The following is a 15,809-nucleotide window of genomic DNA, read 5'->3' on the forward strand; positions in this document are numbered from 1 at the left end:
CTGTCGGACAGAGAGGTGTAATGTTGGGGGAGGGGAAAAGAGAGAGGTCAGATACAGACAAACTGAATTGGGGAAGGGGAGTGAGAAGTTGGACAGAGAGGGGAACAGAGAGAGGTCAGATACAGACAGACTGAATGGGGGAGGGGGAGAGAGAGGGTGGACAGAGAGGGGAACAGAGAGAGGTCAGCTACAGACAGACAGACTGAATGGGGGAGGGGGAGAGAGAGGGTGGACATAGAGGGGAACAGAGAGAGGTCAGATACAGACAGACTGAATGGGGGAGAGGGAGCGAGAGGGTGGACAGAGAGGGGAACAAAGAGAGGTCAGATAAAGACAATGGGGGAGGGAGAGAGAGAGGGTGGACAGAGAAGGGAACAAGTTAATGACCAGGTAGTATGGTCCCTGAAGAGACAGAAGGAAGGTGAAATTGATGACTGTGTGCGTGTGTGTGTGTGTGTGTGTGTGTGTGTGTGTGTGTGTGTGTGTGTGTGTGTGTGTGTGTGTGTGCGCGCACGGGCGTTTTTGCCCCAGCCAGCTGCTTACTGTGCACTAAGACTGATTCCATGGCAGCTGATCCGCCCTCCCCAGACTGCTCATTAGAACTATGCTGATCCCCCCCACCACAACATGCACCTGAGTCACTCCCACTCACTCAAAGTTGAGAAACCGTGTGTGTGTCACATTGAACCAAGGTTCCTTCTACAATAACTGACCGTGACTGACTGATGTAAACTAGGGAATGGAGAGAGAGAGGGAGGAAGGGAGAGAGAGAGAGAGAGAGAGAGAGGGATAGAGGGGGGAGGGAGTGAGTGAGTGAGTGAGTGAGTGAGTGAGTGAGTGAGTGAGTGAGTGAGTGAGTGAGTGAGTGAGTGAGTGAGTGAGTGAGTGAGTGAGTGAGTGAGTGAAGGAGGGAGGGAGGGAGGGAGGCCGATAATACTGCTTTAGCAAAGCCAATACTGTCAGATAAATAGGCAGTAATGGACCTGTGAATTATTCAATAGGTATGTGTATGGGTAAATGGCATTTCATCTACAACAACACGGAAGGGAAGGCTCATATAACACATTTATCTCTGAATATGTAGATTGCCCACATTTCCTCAACGCCTCCTCAATATAATTATTTAGTTTGAATCCATTCTCATATTGCCTTCTGAACCAGAGATCATAATTAATGGACTCATGTCAATGTATTCATTGTAAGTGAGGATGGAAAGGGCATCATTCAAATACTGATAATAATCAGGAAAAACACAGTTACTATTCAAATTTGTGGTCGATCAATAACGTTTTTCAGTTACGGTTCAAATAGTTATTAGACTGGGGAAAATAAGTTGGGCCGTCAGTTCTGCCAGTTGTAGTGAGCTGGGTGCCTGGTTGTTGGTGGTTCATGGTTGTTCATATCGCCTTTTCTTTTGAAGCATCACCAAGGACAGCAGCTGCCAAGTGTCAATACAATAACAATGCAGAAAAATACTCAAGGAGGCCATTCACATTAGGACACATTCTCTATTATAATGTGTAAAAAGGATACATCTGTTGGTGAACATGAGTCTCTCTCCTGTGTGAGAGGGGGACAGAAGCAGAGCGACGGGGAGAGAGAGAAAAAGGGGAAAGAAGATGGACATTTAGAGTAGGGGAGATGAAGAGAACGTGAGGAGAGTGAGAGCAACGGGAAAAAGGGAGAGATGGCGTGAGAGAGCTGAGAAGAAAGAAATCACGATCTCCCTATATCATATCCATATCCATCTGCATATGCAATATAAAAAGATGATCGTGTCCTCCTCTCCTCCCATGCAGGGTATACAATGCATAGTCTCTCAGTCTGCTACAGAGCGGCAGGAACCCTTTAATCAAGCCAGCTCAGTACGATGTCTTTCTCCTCCAAGCACCACATCTTCTCCATCTGTAACTGTGGTGGTCGCCACTGGCAATCGAGCTCACTGGCATCTCCCGATCGGCCCTCCCTCCCTCTCTCCTGATGCGCGGCACGCGCCGGCCACATCTCACCTCTCTACCGCTGCTCTGACGAATAGATTGAGAAATATCACAGGGAGAGGGAAGAAGGTAACTGTCTGATGTGTGATATTTCTTCTGCTGCTGCTGTTGTAAACAAACCCCATTTGGGCATCAACTTCAAACGTCAATGATTCAAGAACACATAATAACGCTTCATCTGTTACACATTTCACCTGCCACACTAAATATGGCTGTTGAAGAAGGAAACTGGCTGGAATTCAGACCAATATCAGTTTGCTTTCGTAGTAGTACTGTAAAGGGAGGTAAATGTAGTTTGATATGTGTATGCCTGATTGCACAGTCAATGGATGCACTGCACATTTCTATCTGAAGGTGTGTAAGGGGTGCGTAATCGGTGGCAGGGAAGTCAGATGCTGGAGAGCAGATCTTGGTAATAGCTGGAGCAGTTTAATAGCAAAATCAACAGCATAAAAATGACAAGACATTTGGGTACAAAAACTCATCGCGCACCAATCAACACGTGCACAAGCACTTACAATAAACAATCCAACACAAAGACATGGGGGGAACAGAGGGTTAAATACACAACAGATGATTGAGGGAATTGAAACCAGGTGTGAGGAAAAACAAGACAAAACACATGGAAAATGAAAAGTGGATCAATGATGGCTAGAAGACGCCGAGTGCCACCCGAACAAGGAGAGGACCCGACTTTGGCGGAAGTTGTGACAAGGTGGTGCATTCTGAATATTGGAACATTTGTAATGTATCACTTCATGCTTCAAATGATCTATTAATTTCAATATGGTTTATATCATCCTATACAGTTTGTTATGCACCTGTAATCATTAACAGTCAACGCACATATTGTCTTGCTACAAGTGGTGTCATGTTTTGGTAGTGAAAGCTCCAACACATACTAGCCTATCACAGAGGAAGGTGTGTGTTTTGTAACTGTTGCCTGTTCTTAGCTGTTGCCTATTCTCCGGGCACTGCGTGGGGAGTGGCAGGTCTTGGCACTGATCAACATCAATAAAAATGTCTTCCCAACACCCAGGATACACACCAAATGATGTCATATCCGTTGTGCGACTCCCCTGCAGCCTCGTACATCTGTCTCGTCCCCTGGCATAAACTTTTCTCTGTGGTGTCACTGGTGTGTGTTGATCAGACCGGCGCGTTGGCTCTGCTTCACACAAGAGTCCTCGGAGCGTTGGGAATGAACGCGGATCTATCCGTCTTGTTCCATTGGAGCGCTCTGAACGGCGGTGGGCACAGCCAATACAGGCAGCGACGCGGACGCATTCCTGCAACGAGGGCTGTGGGTGAATAAAGCGAGAAAAGTGTAACTGTTCCCGATAGACAGAATGCGTGCTCTATTTAGTGTCCTGTACCCGGTGATTTCAATCACGGTCTTCGGATTATATCCGTCAATGGTGAGTTTCCCTCATTATTTTTCTGAATGTCATGCGGTCTTTGCATGTTTCAGTGTCTGTGTATCAGGATCTGCTGTCTTGTTCACAATTGCACCCGTATTAACATAGCATTGTGTAATTGAAGTAAAGAAAATACATCAAAACAGTTCCAAATTATTTGGTGTCCTCAATAATTCATTCTGTGTGTAATGGCATTCGATTTGTTTTGGCTTTGCCTGCAATAACTGGGAGAAACAGTGTCTGAAAATTTTCCAAATTCACAATATGAGTCAGTCGAGAAAATCTTTGTTTTAGAGTGATTGAGAATTGTGGAATAACTCGCATTTGAGTCTCCTGAATGTTTGGTGAAAGCAGTAGGCTCAAGCAGTGCCTCCCTTTATGATGTTATGAACCCGAGCGCACCGGAGACAAACTTTACAATGATCAAAAAAGCTTACTGCGGTATTTAAATACATCTCAAGAATTGAGGCATATATGCATTATGTATGCTACATCTAAACCAATCACGGCCACAGTTTATGTATCTAGCTTTCCGTGGATTCCACATTAGGCTGCTGTATTGTCATCCCTTTCCCAGAGCATTTTGTTAGTAAACAAATACTTGCTTTGATAGGGAATCTGTGTAGTCTGTGGAAGCTGTTTTCTTGTTTTATGTCGCATCTAAACCTTCACACAGCATTCCCCATGGGACGTATTCTAGTCTTGAATTTGAGGTAAAAGAGTGACAGTTTGTTTGATCCCCTTCATGGATCATCTCTGTTAAAACTTGGGGCGAATAAGAAACGCGCTTGAACTATCGGGCACATGTTTGCCTGATGCTGCCTGTATGACGATGATAGGTGTGGAACGGTGTGGAGCTGTCCACTACTTCGTGGTGCTGAAACCATTCCCTCAACAATAGGGGGCGCGGGCGGTGAGTTCTATTTCATGTCGATTCCTGATCTCATTGAAAAATGTCTCTAGAGCACCAATAAAATTTTCAATTGAGACACGTCTATGTATTACTCCATACATACATGTATGTTCCCTTTAAACTAGCATTTTATTCATAGCCTAATACAAGTTACAGTTAACTTTTGGATCGATTAATTAAGATACTGTATAAGCCTTAAACAAACGTTTTCTGAAATATGCACCATGGGCCACGTTCTAATATGCCACATAATATGGGCCTGTATATTAGTAAAAAAAACATGTCACAATTTACAGCAGGCCTAGTTGAATCATTTGATCGCAATTTTGTGACAGTCAGACCATTCTTAACCAAACCTCTAGCATCATTAAATAACCGAGGGTAATTTGATGATCTTCACCATCAGATGGCACCCCACAGCGTGCCTAAGTAGATCCCGACACCCACAGAGAATGAAATATAGGCCTAAATATATTCATTCCCCTGTGATTGTGCGCTAGGCAACTAATTGTAATGTCGCTGATAAGGGTTGACAGATTCATGATTAAAACGATGCTGGGGAATTTGTGTTTTGATTGCAAATGATATTACCCACCTGGAGGACATGTCGATAGCGGGTGATGGGACTTGATTAAAGATTGAAGGGGGCTAATATGCACGCGCGATGCACGCACTTGCATAAACACACACACACACACACAAACACACACACACACACACACACACACACACACACACACACACACACACACACACACACACACACACACACACACACACACACACACAGCTGTCAGTGTCTCTCCATATGTCTCTGTTTTCAAATGTTAATTGACTTATTAGCTGCACAATGTATTGAGACTAGAATATAGCTTATTTAGGTGTAAGGCTGAATGAGATACATGTCTCTCTTGGTACATTAAATCTGTAGATAGGATCAGATGATTGTGTTTTGTCCCTTGAATGTATTTATTAGATATTACATTGGGTTCCTTCATTATACCACAATGTAAGAACATTATTTCATGTGAAAATTGAATGTGCAACTAAGAAGGGACAGAGACTTTCCAACAGATGGTGATATTTTCCACCAAAAAAATGATTATCTTCTGTTCCCTCGTAGACATGAAATATTCATTGTACAGTTCAGTAGGCTTGGCTTGGCAAAGACTTTCATTCAAGCTGAATATGAGATGAGGATGCAGTCGAACAGAGAGGACAGGATACACACACCTTAGGGATAAAAACCCTTGACATGCATCCCTCTCACTCTCTTTCTCATGTCTCTCTCTGTCTCTCTGTATATGTCTTTCTGTCGGTCTGTTTCTGCTCTGTCTCTCTTGTGCCCCCACTCCTATCTCTCTGTGAGTCAGCACCACAGCTCTCCATTTTCTTCTGAATTAAAGATGACACGCCTAACGATGTGACAACAAAAACAAAACAAACCCACAGCAACACAGCGACAACAGTGTAAACACAACCATTAGTTATAATACATGTCAGTTTTCTCTGGGTCCTTGTCTTCAAAGCTCAGGGGTATTGGATCGGAAATAAAGAAAATAGTGCATTATATTGTTACACTGGGGATGGTATGCACTTAGCGTTGTTTACTCTTTATCCATTTCTTAGCCCTCTCTATATTAGAGTTCTAACAAGATGAGAGTGACAAGCTAGTTGGGATTTTACCCAACATCTTTCTCTGTGATGCTTTTTGACAATGTGACAACTGGCCCTAATCACTGCTGTCTTTGTAGTGTGTGATGATGTGTGTGGGGTTGTTGTTGGAAATAAAAATCAAGCAATGCAGGGGATCAAAGAAAGACATGTAGTATCCCCTCAGTGTCTCCCACTATAGCCATCCATATTACTATCCATATTACTCGCACAATTAAATAGATAAACACTCCAGTCCATTGACAAATATGTGAAAATGATCCAATTCAAGGAAGTGGTATCACCCTCTAAATTAAAAATGTCACTTCATTCGACATAACACTTTCTTTAGATTGCAGCTTTACCTCCATCTGTGGGATTACGACTCTACGGACAATTCCAGACACAAACAGTCATCACATTATTACGGACACAGGCAGTATGTTTAGACTACCACCGACATAGCTATCTTATGTCTCTCTTCTTCCACACCCCCACTGTCAGGCTATCACAGGCGTAGCTATCCCTCTCTTCTCTCCTCCGTCCCTCCTTCCCTTATTAATTACAGTAATTGTGGCCCTGAGGGGTGATGCAGACAGTCCCCATATCAGACACATATCACTGCACAACACACAGAAACGTGTGTGTGTGTGTGTGTGTGTGTGTGTGTGTGTGTGTGTGTGTGTGTGTGTGTGTGTGTGTGTGTGTGTGTGTGTGTGCGTTTGCGATGCAGACAGTCCACATATCAGACACATATCACTGCACACTACCCAAGGCCTATAATAACAGAGAAGAATAGATTAAAAGTTTTGGTCTCAGTAGACTTCCACTGTGCAGTTAACAGCAAGCAAGATAATTATGTGGCAGGCTTGTCAATAGCTGTCACTCAATATCAGTTAGAGGTTCTCTTTGTGTTTCTTGTTACCATCATCATTAAATGCCATTAAATGTTAGTTGATTGTTTCCGGAAGGTGTACGTAGGTTGAACGACTCTCATACTCTATGTATGTGTGCTGTCTAAATGTACTGCACTGTACCTATTTATCAAGAAGTACTGCAGGTATTATGCAAAATCCTAATCCATGCAGACAAGGTCAGTACATAGTTCAGCTAGGTAATAGGATAGGAAAATGTCTCCACTTACCTGATGCTAATTTGAAGAGTCGTAACGTATCACTCCAGAGTGTTAATACCATTAGTCAATTTCAGTCCTTTTATTGATTACCTTGCTTGTAACACCATGGATGCAGCAAATCTTGATAATACATTCTTTCACTTTACATAAACCAGCCCTTATAAACAGAACCACATAATGAGCCTGCATGGATTAATTAATTCATTCATTCATGAATCTTTTATTTAAAGTCAGATCACCTTATTGGCGACCCATCCCTTACGGGATCAATTGACACATTAAAAGAACATTACAATGGTGCATACAATGAGACCTCTGGTGTACTGCACAGTGCGCACCGCATTAAAAGAATAACAAATATCAACATGATAACAAGTAATGTTAGCCAAGCAATAACAATAACCTCCAAGCCTTCAAACTAAGAGATAATATTTGATCGCTCGCTCATTATCTTCCATTCATTGTGATTAAGACAAACACTGTGGCTGGCTGTTTCGTCTAAGTGATCCATTGCAGTACATTCACAGCAGGAAGATGTGAGTGTGAGAAAGATAATGATGTGGAGTAAAAAGAGGATGTCCGTGGTAGAATGTTTGAGACCGTGTGCTGCAGTATCTCTTGTACACTCTCTCTCTCTCCATATATTATTCTTTCTTTCTTTCTTTCTTTCGTTCATTCTTTCTTTCTGTCTCTCTCTCCTTCTCTCTCTCTATACTTCTCTCCTTCTCTCTCCATATCTTTCTCTATCTCTCTCTTTCTCTCCATAATTATCTCTCTCTTTTTCTCTCTTTCTCTCTCCATATATTTATCTTTCTCTCTCTTTTTCTCTTTCTCTCTCCATGTACTTCTCTCTCTCTCTCCATATATTTATCTTTCTCTCTCTATCTTTCTCTCTCCATATATTTTTCTCTCTCTCTTTTTCTTTCTCTCTCTTTCTCTCTTTCTCTCTCTCCATATACTTCTCCTCTCTCCATATATTTCTTTCTCTCTCTCTCTTTCTCTCTCTCTCGCTCTCTCTCTCCAAATATTCTTTGCGCTCTATCACTCTCTCTCTCTCTCTCTCTCTCTCTCAATCTTGTTCTTTCTCTCACTGTCTCTCTCTCTCTCTCTCTCTTTCTCGCTGACTCACACACCTTCTTCCCCGTCAGCACCAACACCAATCAGTCATGAATCAAAGCCTCCCTAACATCTCTCTTCCCTGTATATCTCTCATGTTCGCAGTGCTACACTGGTTGTTGTTGTTATGTTTGCAGGTCACCATTTGTCATTTTGAACCGTGGCTGACTTAAATGTCTGTCTCTATCTAGTTATGGAGATCTGTGCAGTCACACACATACACACACATGCACACACACACACACATACAGCAACTCCGACTTCATCTTATCCACCATTAGACCAGAAATGTTAACTCGTTTAAGGAGTATGATCATCAATTCCAAGACAGACATGTGCATTCCACTTCAGTTGCTCACAATATCTCATAGGTTTTATAGAGACATTTTGATCAATTTAAGGTAAATGAATAGCGACGTGGGCTATTTTGTTGGCTTGTTTGTACAACATACTTTATACTGATAGGCCAGAGCTAGTTTAGTTTGTCATGCTCTGTGTGTGTGTGTGTGTGTGTGTGTGTGTGCGCGTGCGCGTGTGTGTGCATGTGTGTGTGTTGCACACAGTCCCAAATATCAGACATGTGTGGGTGTGGATGAACGTGTGTGTGTGTGTTCAATCATTTTATCTTGGTTGCATCCTTGGGTTAACTTCAGACCACTACAATTCTCACTGAATGGATCTCAACCCCACTATCAACTGTCTGTGCCTTTGTTTTTACCCTGCTGCGGGCGCTTAGGTGTTGAAGTTAGCTCTGCTACAGGACGCGTCTTGCACATTAAAGCTCCATTCAAACTGTACATCAAAGTAACACGGTTACGGGACAGAGTTCACACAAGTTTCATGCACAGAGGATTACAAAACATTAATAGCAACATTTTTGTCTCACATACAGACTACAGTACAGTGTGCAGTACCTGTCCAGCCAATACACAGTACAATCAAAATTGAATACGTTTTTATTTGTCGCATGCTTCGTTAACAACAGGTGTGGACTAACTTTGAAATGCTTACTTACTGGTCCTTCCCAACAATGTAGAGAGAAGAAAATAGAGAAATAATAGAAAAGTAAAACACGTAAGGAATAGTAGATACACAATGATTAATGATAACTAGGGGTACCAGTACCGAGTCCATGCGCAATGAGTAGTGATAACTAGGGGTACCAGTACCGAGTCCATGTGCAATGAGTATTGATAACTAGGGGTACCAGTACCGAGTCCATGTACAGGAGTGTGAGGTAATTGAGGTATAAACACTATATATACAAAGTATGTGGACACCCCTTCAAATGAGTGGATTTGGCTATTTCATCCACATCCGTTGCTGACAGGTGCATAAAATTGAGCACACAGCCATGCAATCTCCATAGACAGACATTGGCAGTAGAATGCCTTACTGAAGAACTCATTGACTTTTGAAGTGGCACCGTCATAGGATGCCACCTTTCCAACAAGTCAGTTCATCAGATTTATGCCCTGCTAGAGCTGCCCTGGTCAACTGTAAGTACTGTTATTATGAAGTGGAAACGTCTAGGTGCAACAACGACTCAGCCGCGAAGTGGTAGGACACAGTAGCTCACAGAACTGGACCGGCGAGTGCTGAAGAGCGTAGAGCTTAGAAATCGTCTGTCCTCGGTTGCGACACTCACTACCGAGTTCCAAACTGCCTCTGGAAGCAACGGCAGTTCGTCAGGAGCTTCATACAATTGGTTGCCATGGCCAAGCAGCCGCACACAAGTCTAAGACCACCATGCGCAATGCCAAATGTCGGCTGTAGTGGTGTAAAGCTCGCCGCCATTAGACTCTGGAGCAGTGGAAAAGCGTTCTCTGGAGTACTCAATCACGCATCACCACCTGGCAGTCCGACGGACGAATCTGGGTTTGGTGAATGCCAGGACAACACTGCCTTTTCATGGTTTAGGCTAGGCACCTTAGTGAAGGGAAATCTTAACGCTACAGCATACAATGACATTCCAGATGATTCTGTACTTTTGGGTACAGCAGTTTGGGGAAGGCCCTTTCCTGTTTCAGCATGACAATGTCCCCGTGCACAAAGTGAGGTCCATACAGAAATGGTTTGTTGAGATTGGTGTGGAAGGACTTGACTGGCCTGCACAGAGCCCGGGACCTCCACCCCGTGGAACACCTTTGGGATGAATTGGAACACTGACTGCGAGCCAGGCCTAATCGCCCAACATCAGTGCCCGACTTCACTAATGCTCTTGTGGCTGAATGGAAGCAAGTCCCTTCAGCAATGTTCCAACATTTGGTGGAAAGCCTTCCCAGCAGCAGAGTGGGGACCAACTCCATATTAATGTCCATGATTTTGGAATGAGATGTTCGAAGAGCAGGTGTCCACATGATTTTGGTCATGTAGTGTATGTACAGACAACTAGGAATAAAGTAACAGATAATAAACAGTAGCAGCAGCAGATGTGATTATTCAAAAAAGTGCAAAGAAGTTGACTTTCAGCCTCCCGAGAAGGAAGATGCATTGTTGTGCCCTGTTGAACTCTGGGTTTGGTGTGTTTGGACCATGATAGATCATTAGTGATTTGGACACTGAGGAACTTGAAGCTTTCGACCCGCTAAACTACAGCCCCATCGATGTGAATGGAGGCATGCTCTGCCCTCCATTTAATGTTGTCCATGATCAGCTACTTTGTCTGGCTGACATTGAGAGAGAGGTTATTGTCCTGGCACCACACTGCCAGGTCTCTGACCTCCTTCTATAGGTGTTCTCGTCGTTGATCAGGCCAATGTTGTGTCTTTGGCACAACTTAATGATGGCCATGTAGGCGTGGGTGAACAGGGAGTACAGGAGGGGACTAAGCACCCACTCCTGAGAGGCCACCGTGTTGAGGGTCAGCATGGCAGATGTGTTGTTGGCTACTCTCACCACCTGAGGGTGTCCCGTAAGGAAGTCCAGTATCCAGTTGCAGAGGGAGGTGTTTAGTCCCAGGGTCCATAGCTTAGTGATGAGCTTGGAGGTTGCAATGGTGTTGAACGCTGAGCTGTATTCAATGAACAGCATTCTCACGTAGGTGTTCCTTTTGTCCAAGTGGGAAAGGGCAGTGTGGAGTGGAATAAATATTGCGTCCTCTGTGGATCTGTTGGGGCGGTATGCGAATTGGAGTGGGTCCAGGGTGTCTGGGGTGTTTGGTGGCATTGTGAGCCATGACCAACCTTTTAATCTCTACAGAACTGAGTGGTGTTCTTGGGCACAGGGACTATGGTGGTCTGCTTGAAACATGTAGGTATTACAGACTGGGTCAGGGAGAGGTTGATAATGTCAGTGAAGGCACTTGCCAGCTGGACAACGAATGCCCTGGGGCCTTGTGAATGTTAACCAGTTTAAAGGTCTTACTCACGTCAGCTATGGAGAGCATGATCACACAGCCGACCAGAACAGCTGGTGCTCTCACGCATGGTTTAGTGTTGCTTGCCACGAGGGGAGCATAGAGGGCATTTAGCTTGTCTTGTAGGCTTGTGTCACTGGGCATCTCTAGCATTTAGGTCAGTGCAGATGTTGCCTGTAATCCATGGCTTCTGGTTGGGATATGTAGTACAGACACTGTGGGGATGACATTGTCAATGCACTTATTAATGAATCCAGTGACTGATGTGGTATCGGATCAATGTCATCGGATGAGTCCCAGAACATATTCCAGTCGGTCCTAGTGAAACATTCCTATTGCTTTGCATCCGTTTCATTTGACCACGTCTGTACAGAGCCCATCACTGGTACTTCCTGTTTGAGATTTTGCTTGTAAGCAGGAATCAGTAGGATAGATTTACCAAATGGAGGGCGAGGGAGAGCTTTGTATGCATCTCTCTGTGTGGAGTAAAGGTGATCTAGAGTTTTCTCACAGGTGATAAGTTGGTAGAAATGAGATAAAATGGATTTCAGTTTTCCTGCATTATCATTTTCTTGTTAGCGTATGGCCCGATACAGCTTGTTGTGTGTGGTCTTAGTTCCAGCATCGGTTTGTCGTGGTAAATAAACAGCTACGAAGAATATGGATGAAAACTCACTTGGTAAATAGTTTGGTCTACAGCTGACTATGAGGTATTCTATCTCAGACGAGCAGAACCTCGAGACTTCCTTAATATTGGAGATCGTGATCCAGCTGTTGTTTACAAAGAGACACACACCACCCCCCTTGAGTTTACCCGACGCTGCCATTCTGTCCTTCCGATGCAAATATTATCCATGTCCAAATTTCCGAGAAACATAGGATATTACAGTTCTCCAGGTCCCATTGATGGGATAGTTTCGAACGGAGCTCGTCCAGTTTGTTCACCAGTGATTGTACATTCACGAATTGAACAGGTACTAGAGGTGGATTATTTACTCCGTAGTTTCATCAGGGTACCCGCACGTCGGCCTCTGTATCGCTGTCTCTTTCTCTTCCGAGTGTTAGGGATTAGGGCCTATGGTTCCAGGTCTCTGTAAGTTAGATAGAGAAGCATCTGCTACAAGGCTACATTGGTTTCACACAGAGATACACTCCAAAGACTGGTCATTAATCATTCTCACAAAATACCATTCAGTGGAGACACGGAGCCATCCCCAGTGGACCAGCACTGTTTTACTCCCTGCACAAGCATCTGTGGTTGTGTATTTCTCTCCCCCTTCTCTCTTTCTCTTTCTCTCTCTCTCTCTATTTCTCTTTAACCCCCTCTCTCACACTCGTTATCACCACACATCTCATGTTTGACACTCTCCATTTATATTTTTTCTCTCTCTCTCTCTCTCTCTCTCTCTCTCTCTCTCTCTCTCTCTCTAACACCCCCTCTCCCTTACCTTCGCTCTCACCACACATCTCATGTGGTGAAATTTGAAATTGTGTTTTTTACATTGGATAAAAGCAGAAAATTGTACATCATCACTGCAGTTGAGGAGCAATGGGAAGGTAATTCTGCTTTGAAAGTTAGTTAACCTCTTAGTGATCCCTTCACCCCCATTCCCGCTCGAATCCCGGTAACGGGATTGATTTGACAACATCCAGTGAAATTGCAGCGAGCCAAATTCAAAAACAGAAATACTCATAATAAAAATTCACAAAACATACATGTGTAATATATCAAAATAAAGCTTACCTTCTTGTTAATCCAGCCGCAGTGTCAGATTTCAAAAAGGTTTTACAGCGAAAGCAGACCATGCAATTATCTGAGGACAGCATCCCGGATACAAACACATGAAAATCACATTTCAACCAGCCAGGTGCGACACAAAAGTAAGAAATAACAATATAATTCATGCCTTATGTTTAAAGATATTCTTCTGTTGGCACTCCAAAATGTCCCAGAAACATCACAAATGGTCCTTTTGTTCGATAAATTCCTTTATATCCCCCAAATATCCATTTATTTGGCGCGTTTGATTCAGAAAATACACCGGTTCCAACTCGTCCAACATGACTACAAAGTATCTAATAAGTTACCTGTAAACTTGGCCCAAACATTTCAAACAACCTCTCCTAATCCAACCTTAGGTATTTTAAAATGTAAATAATCGATCACATTTAAGACGGGATATACTGTGTTCAATACCGGACGAAAACAAAGTGAAGCGCATTCAAGGTCGCACGCACCAAAAGACTTGAGTCCATCTGAGTGACACATGGAAATAACAGGACTACTTCTTCATTTCTCAAAAGAAAAACATCAACCAATTTCTAAAGACTGCTTACATCTAGTGTAAGCCTAAGGAACTGCAAGCAGACTCCTATTAAAAAGGACCTACCATAGAAATCTAATGGAAAACAGATTGACCTCAAAACATTTTTCCCTGGATGGATTATGCTCGGGGTTTCACCTGCCAAATTGGTTCTGTTATACTCACAGACATTATTCAAACAGTTTTTGAAATGTCAGAGTGTTTTCTATCCAAATCTAATAATAATATGCATAACCTAGCTTCTGGGCCTGAGTAGCAGGCAGTTTACTTTGGGCACATTTTCATTCGGACGTGAAAATACTGCCCCCTAGCCCAAAGTTAATCAATTTATAACCCCACTTTTGAGAATATGTCCCGTGAATGTTTTTAGTATACACCGATCAAGCATCATTCACACCCTCTGAAGTCTTTGCCCCACCCATCTCTTTAAGGATTCACAGTGTAGTAAACAACCAAAGATTAACAACCAAGACTAAAAATTGTAAAGTAGTAGCAAAAGATAGTAATAAAAATAAACTGTATTTAGTCATTTGCCTATATCCTAATCTGACTTTGGTGCAGGTCATGTTGTTCTTCACATTACCGTCTCTGGTAAACACACACAATATCAAATCAAATCTAAGTTGATTTGTCACATGCACAGGATACAGAAGGTGTAAACGGTAGAGTGAAATGGTTACTTGAATAGTGGAGTCTTTTGTTTAGACATGTAGCTAGCTAGCTAAACAATGACCCATAATCCCAACTCTAATGCCACATTCAAAACAACTGGGAACTAGGAAATCTCCAACTTCCGACTTCAGTGTGTTGAAAACAACTTGGAACTCAGAAAAAAACGAGCCCCGACTGGGAAAAATCGATTTCAACGGTCATCCAACTCGGAATTCCAACTAGGGAACATGGGCCTCTTTCTAGTGCTCTGACTTTCCGACCTGAAAATCACTGACGTCATGATTCGACCTTGTATTTTTCAGAGTTCCCAGTTGTTTTGAACGTGGCAATACACCCATACATGAATCTGCAGGTAACTAAAGCTAAGCAACTAGGTTTTATGTTAACTAGCCAACTAACATTAGGCTATAACTAGCAATGCACATGACTTCCTGAGATACTAATAATATTACTACAGATATCATACACATAACGTTAGCTAGCGAGCCAGCCAGCTACCATTAGCTAGCTAGCTAACAGTACACTTTTTAACTTGCAATGAAAACTACTTTCTGACTAAATTAGAAATGTATAATACCTGAAAATGTTGCCCTGTTGCCCTTAATATAAAGAAGTCATCAAGAGACAGGTGTTTTATACAACAGCCTTCTTTCTGTGTTCTCTTTTTGGACTCTCTCCGCATTTGGCAATCATCGCTCTACTTCCACTGGGCATTCCACTGATTTTGAAACTCTGTCAATTTCTTCCGTGACAACGACACCATTTCTTCTCCACCATTTACATCTGAAGGTCCCTACAATGTCTGGTTAATGTCTCCCTTTCATTTTCTCTGTTCCTGGCTCTCTCTCTTTCTATCTCTCTCTCTCTCTGAAGTGAAACAGCAACAGAAATATGAGTTTATAGTTCAGCCTTGAATGGGAAGGTTGTCAGAGAGTTGCACTTTTAAAGGAATGGAGAAAAATAAAACGCGTATCGGTGTGATTGGCTGTATTCAAGGCTCTGGTTACAGAGACAGAAATAACTTGTTTTAATCTAGTGGCCTTGTCCAATGTCCTTAGTTGCTGTTGCTTGTACATGGCATGAGCATGACTTATATTTCCTCTTTTTTTTGCGGAAGATATACAGACCATTCAAAAGTTTGGACACACCTACTCATTCAAGGGTTTTTCTTAATTTGTACTATTTTCAACATTGTAGAATACTAGTGAAGACATCACAACTAT

The 15,809-nt window shown here is 42.9% G+C and overlaps 1 protein-coding gene across 3 annotated transcripts in view; it reads left to right on the forward strand.

Moving 5' to 3' along the window:
* Window positions 1-3,014: 3,014 nt before the first annotated feature.
* Window positions 3,015-15,809, forward strand: part of olfm3a (olfactomedin 3a) — a 30,320-nt gene continuing 17,525 nt past the window's right edge. Inside the window, exon 1 of one of the 3 annotated variants that reach the window (XM_036935183.1) lies at window positions 3,015-3,415. In XM_036935183.1, coding sequence (XP_036791078.1) covers window positions 3,347-3,415 — 69 coding nt within the window. In that variant the 5' untranslated portion in view covers window positions 3,015-3,346. The remainder of the gene's footprint in view (window positions 3,416-15,809) is intronic. The other 2 variants (XM_021620502.2, XM_021620501.2) reach the window with 2 other exon arrangements.

This window comes from Oncorhynchus mykiss, chromosome 11 (genome assembly GCF_013265735.2).
Source record: "Oncorhynchus mykiss isolate Arlee chromosome 11, USDA_OmykA_1.1, whole genome shotgun sequence".
Lineage (NCBI taxonomy): Eukaryota > Metazoa > Chordata > Actinopteri > Salmoniformes > Salmonidae > Oncorhynchus > Oncorhynchus mykiss.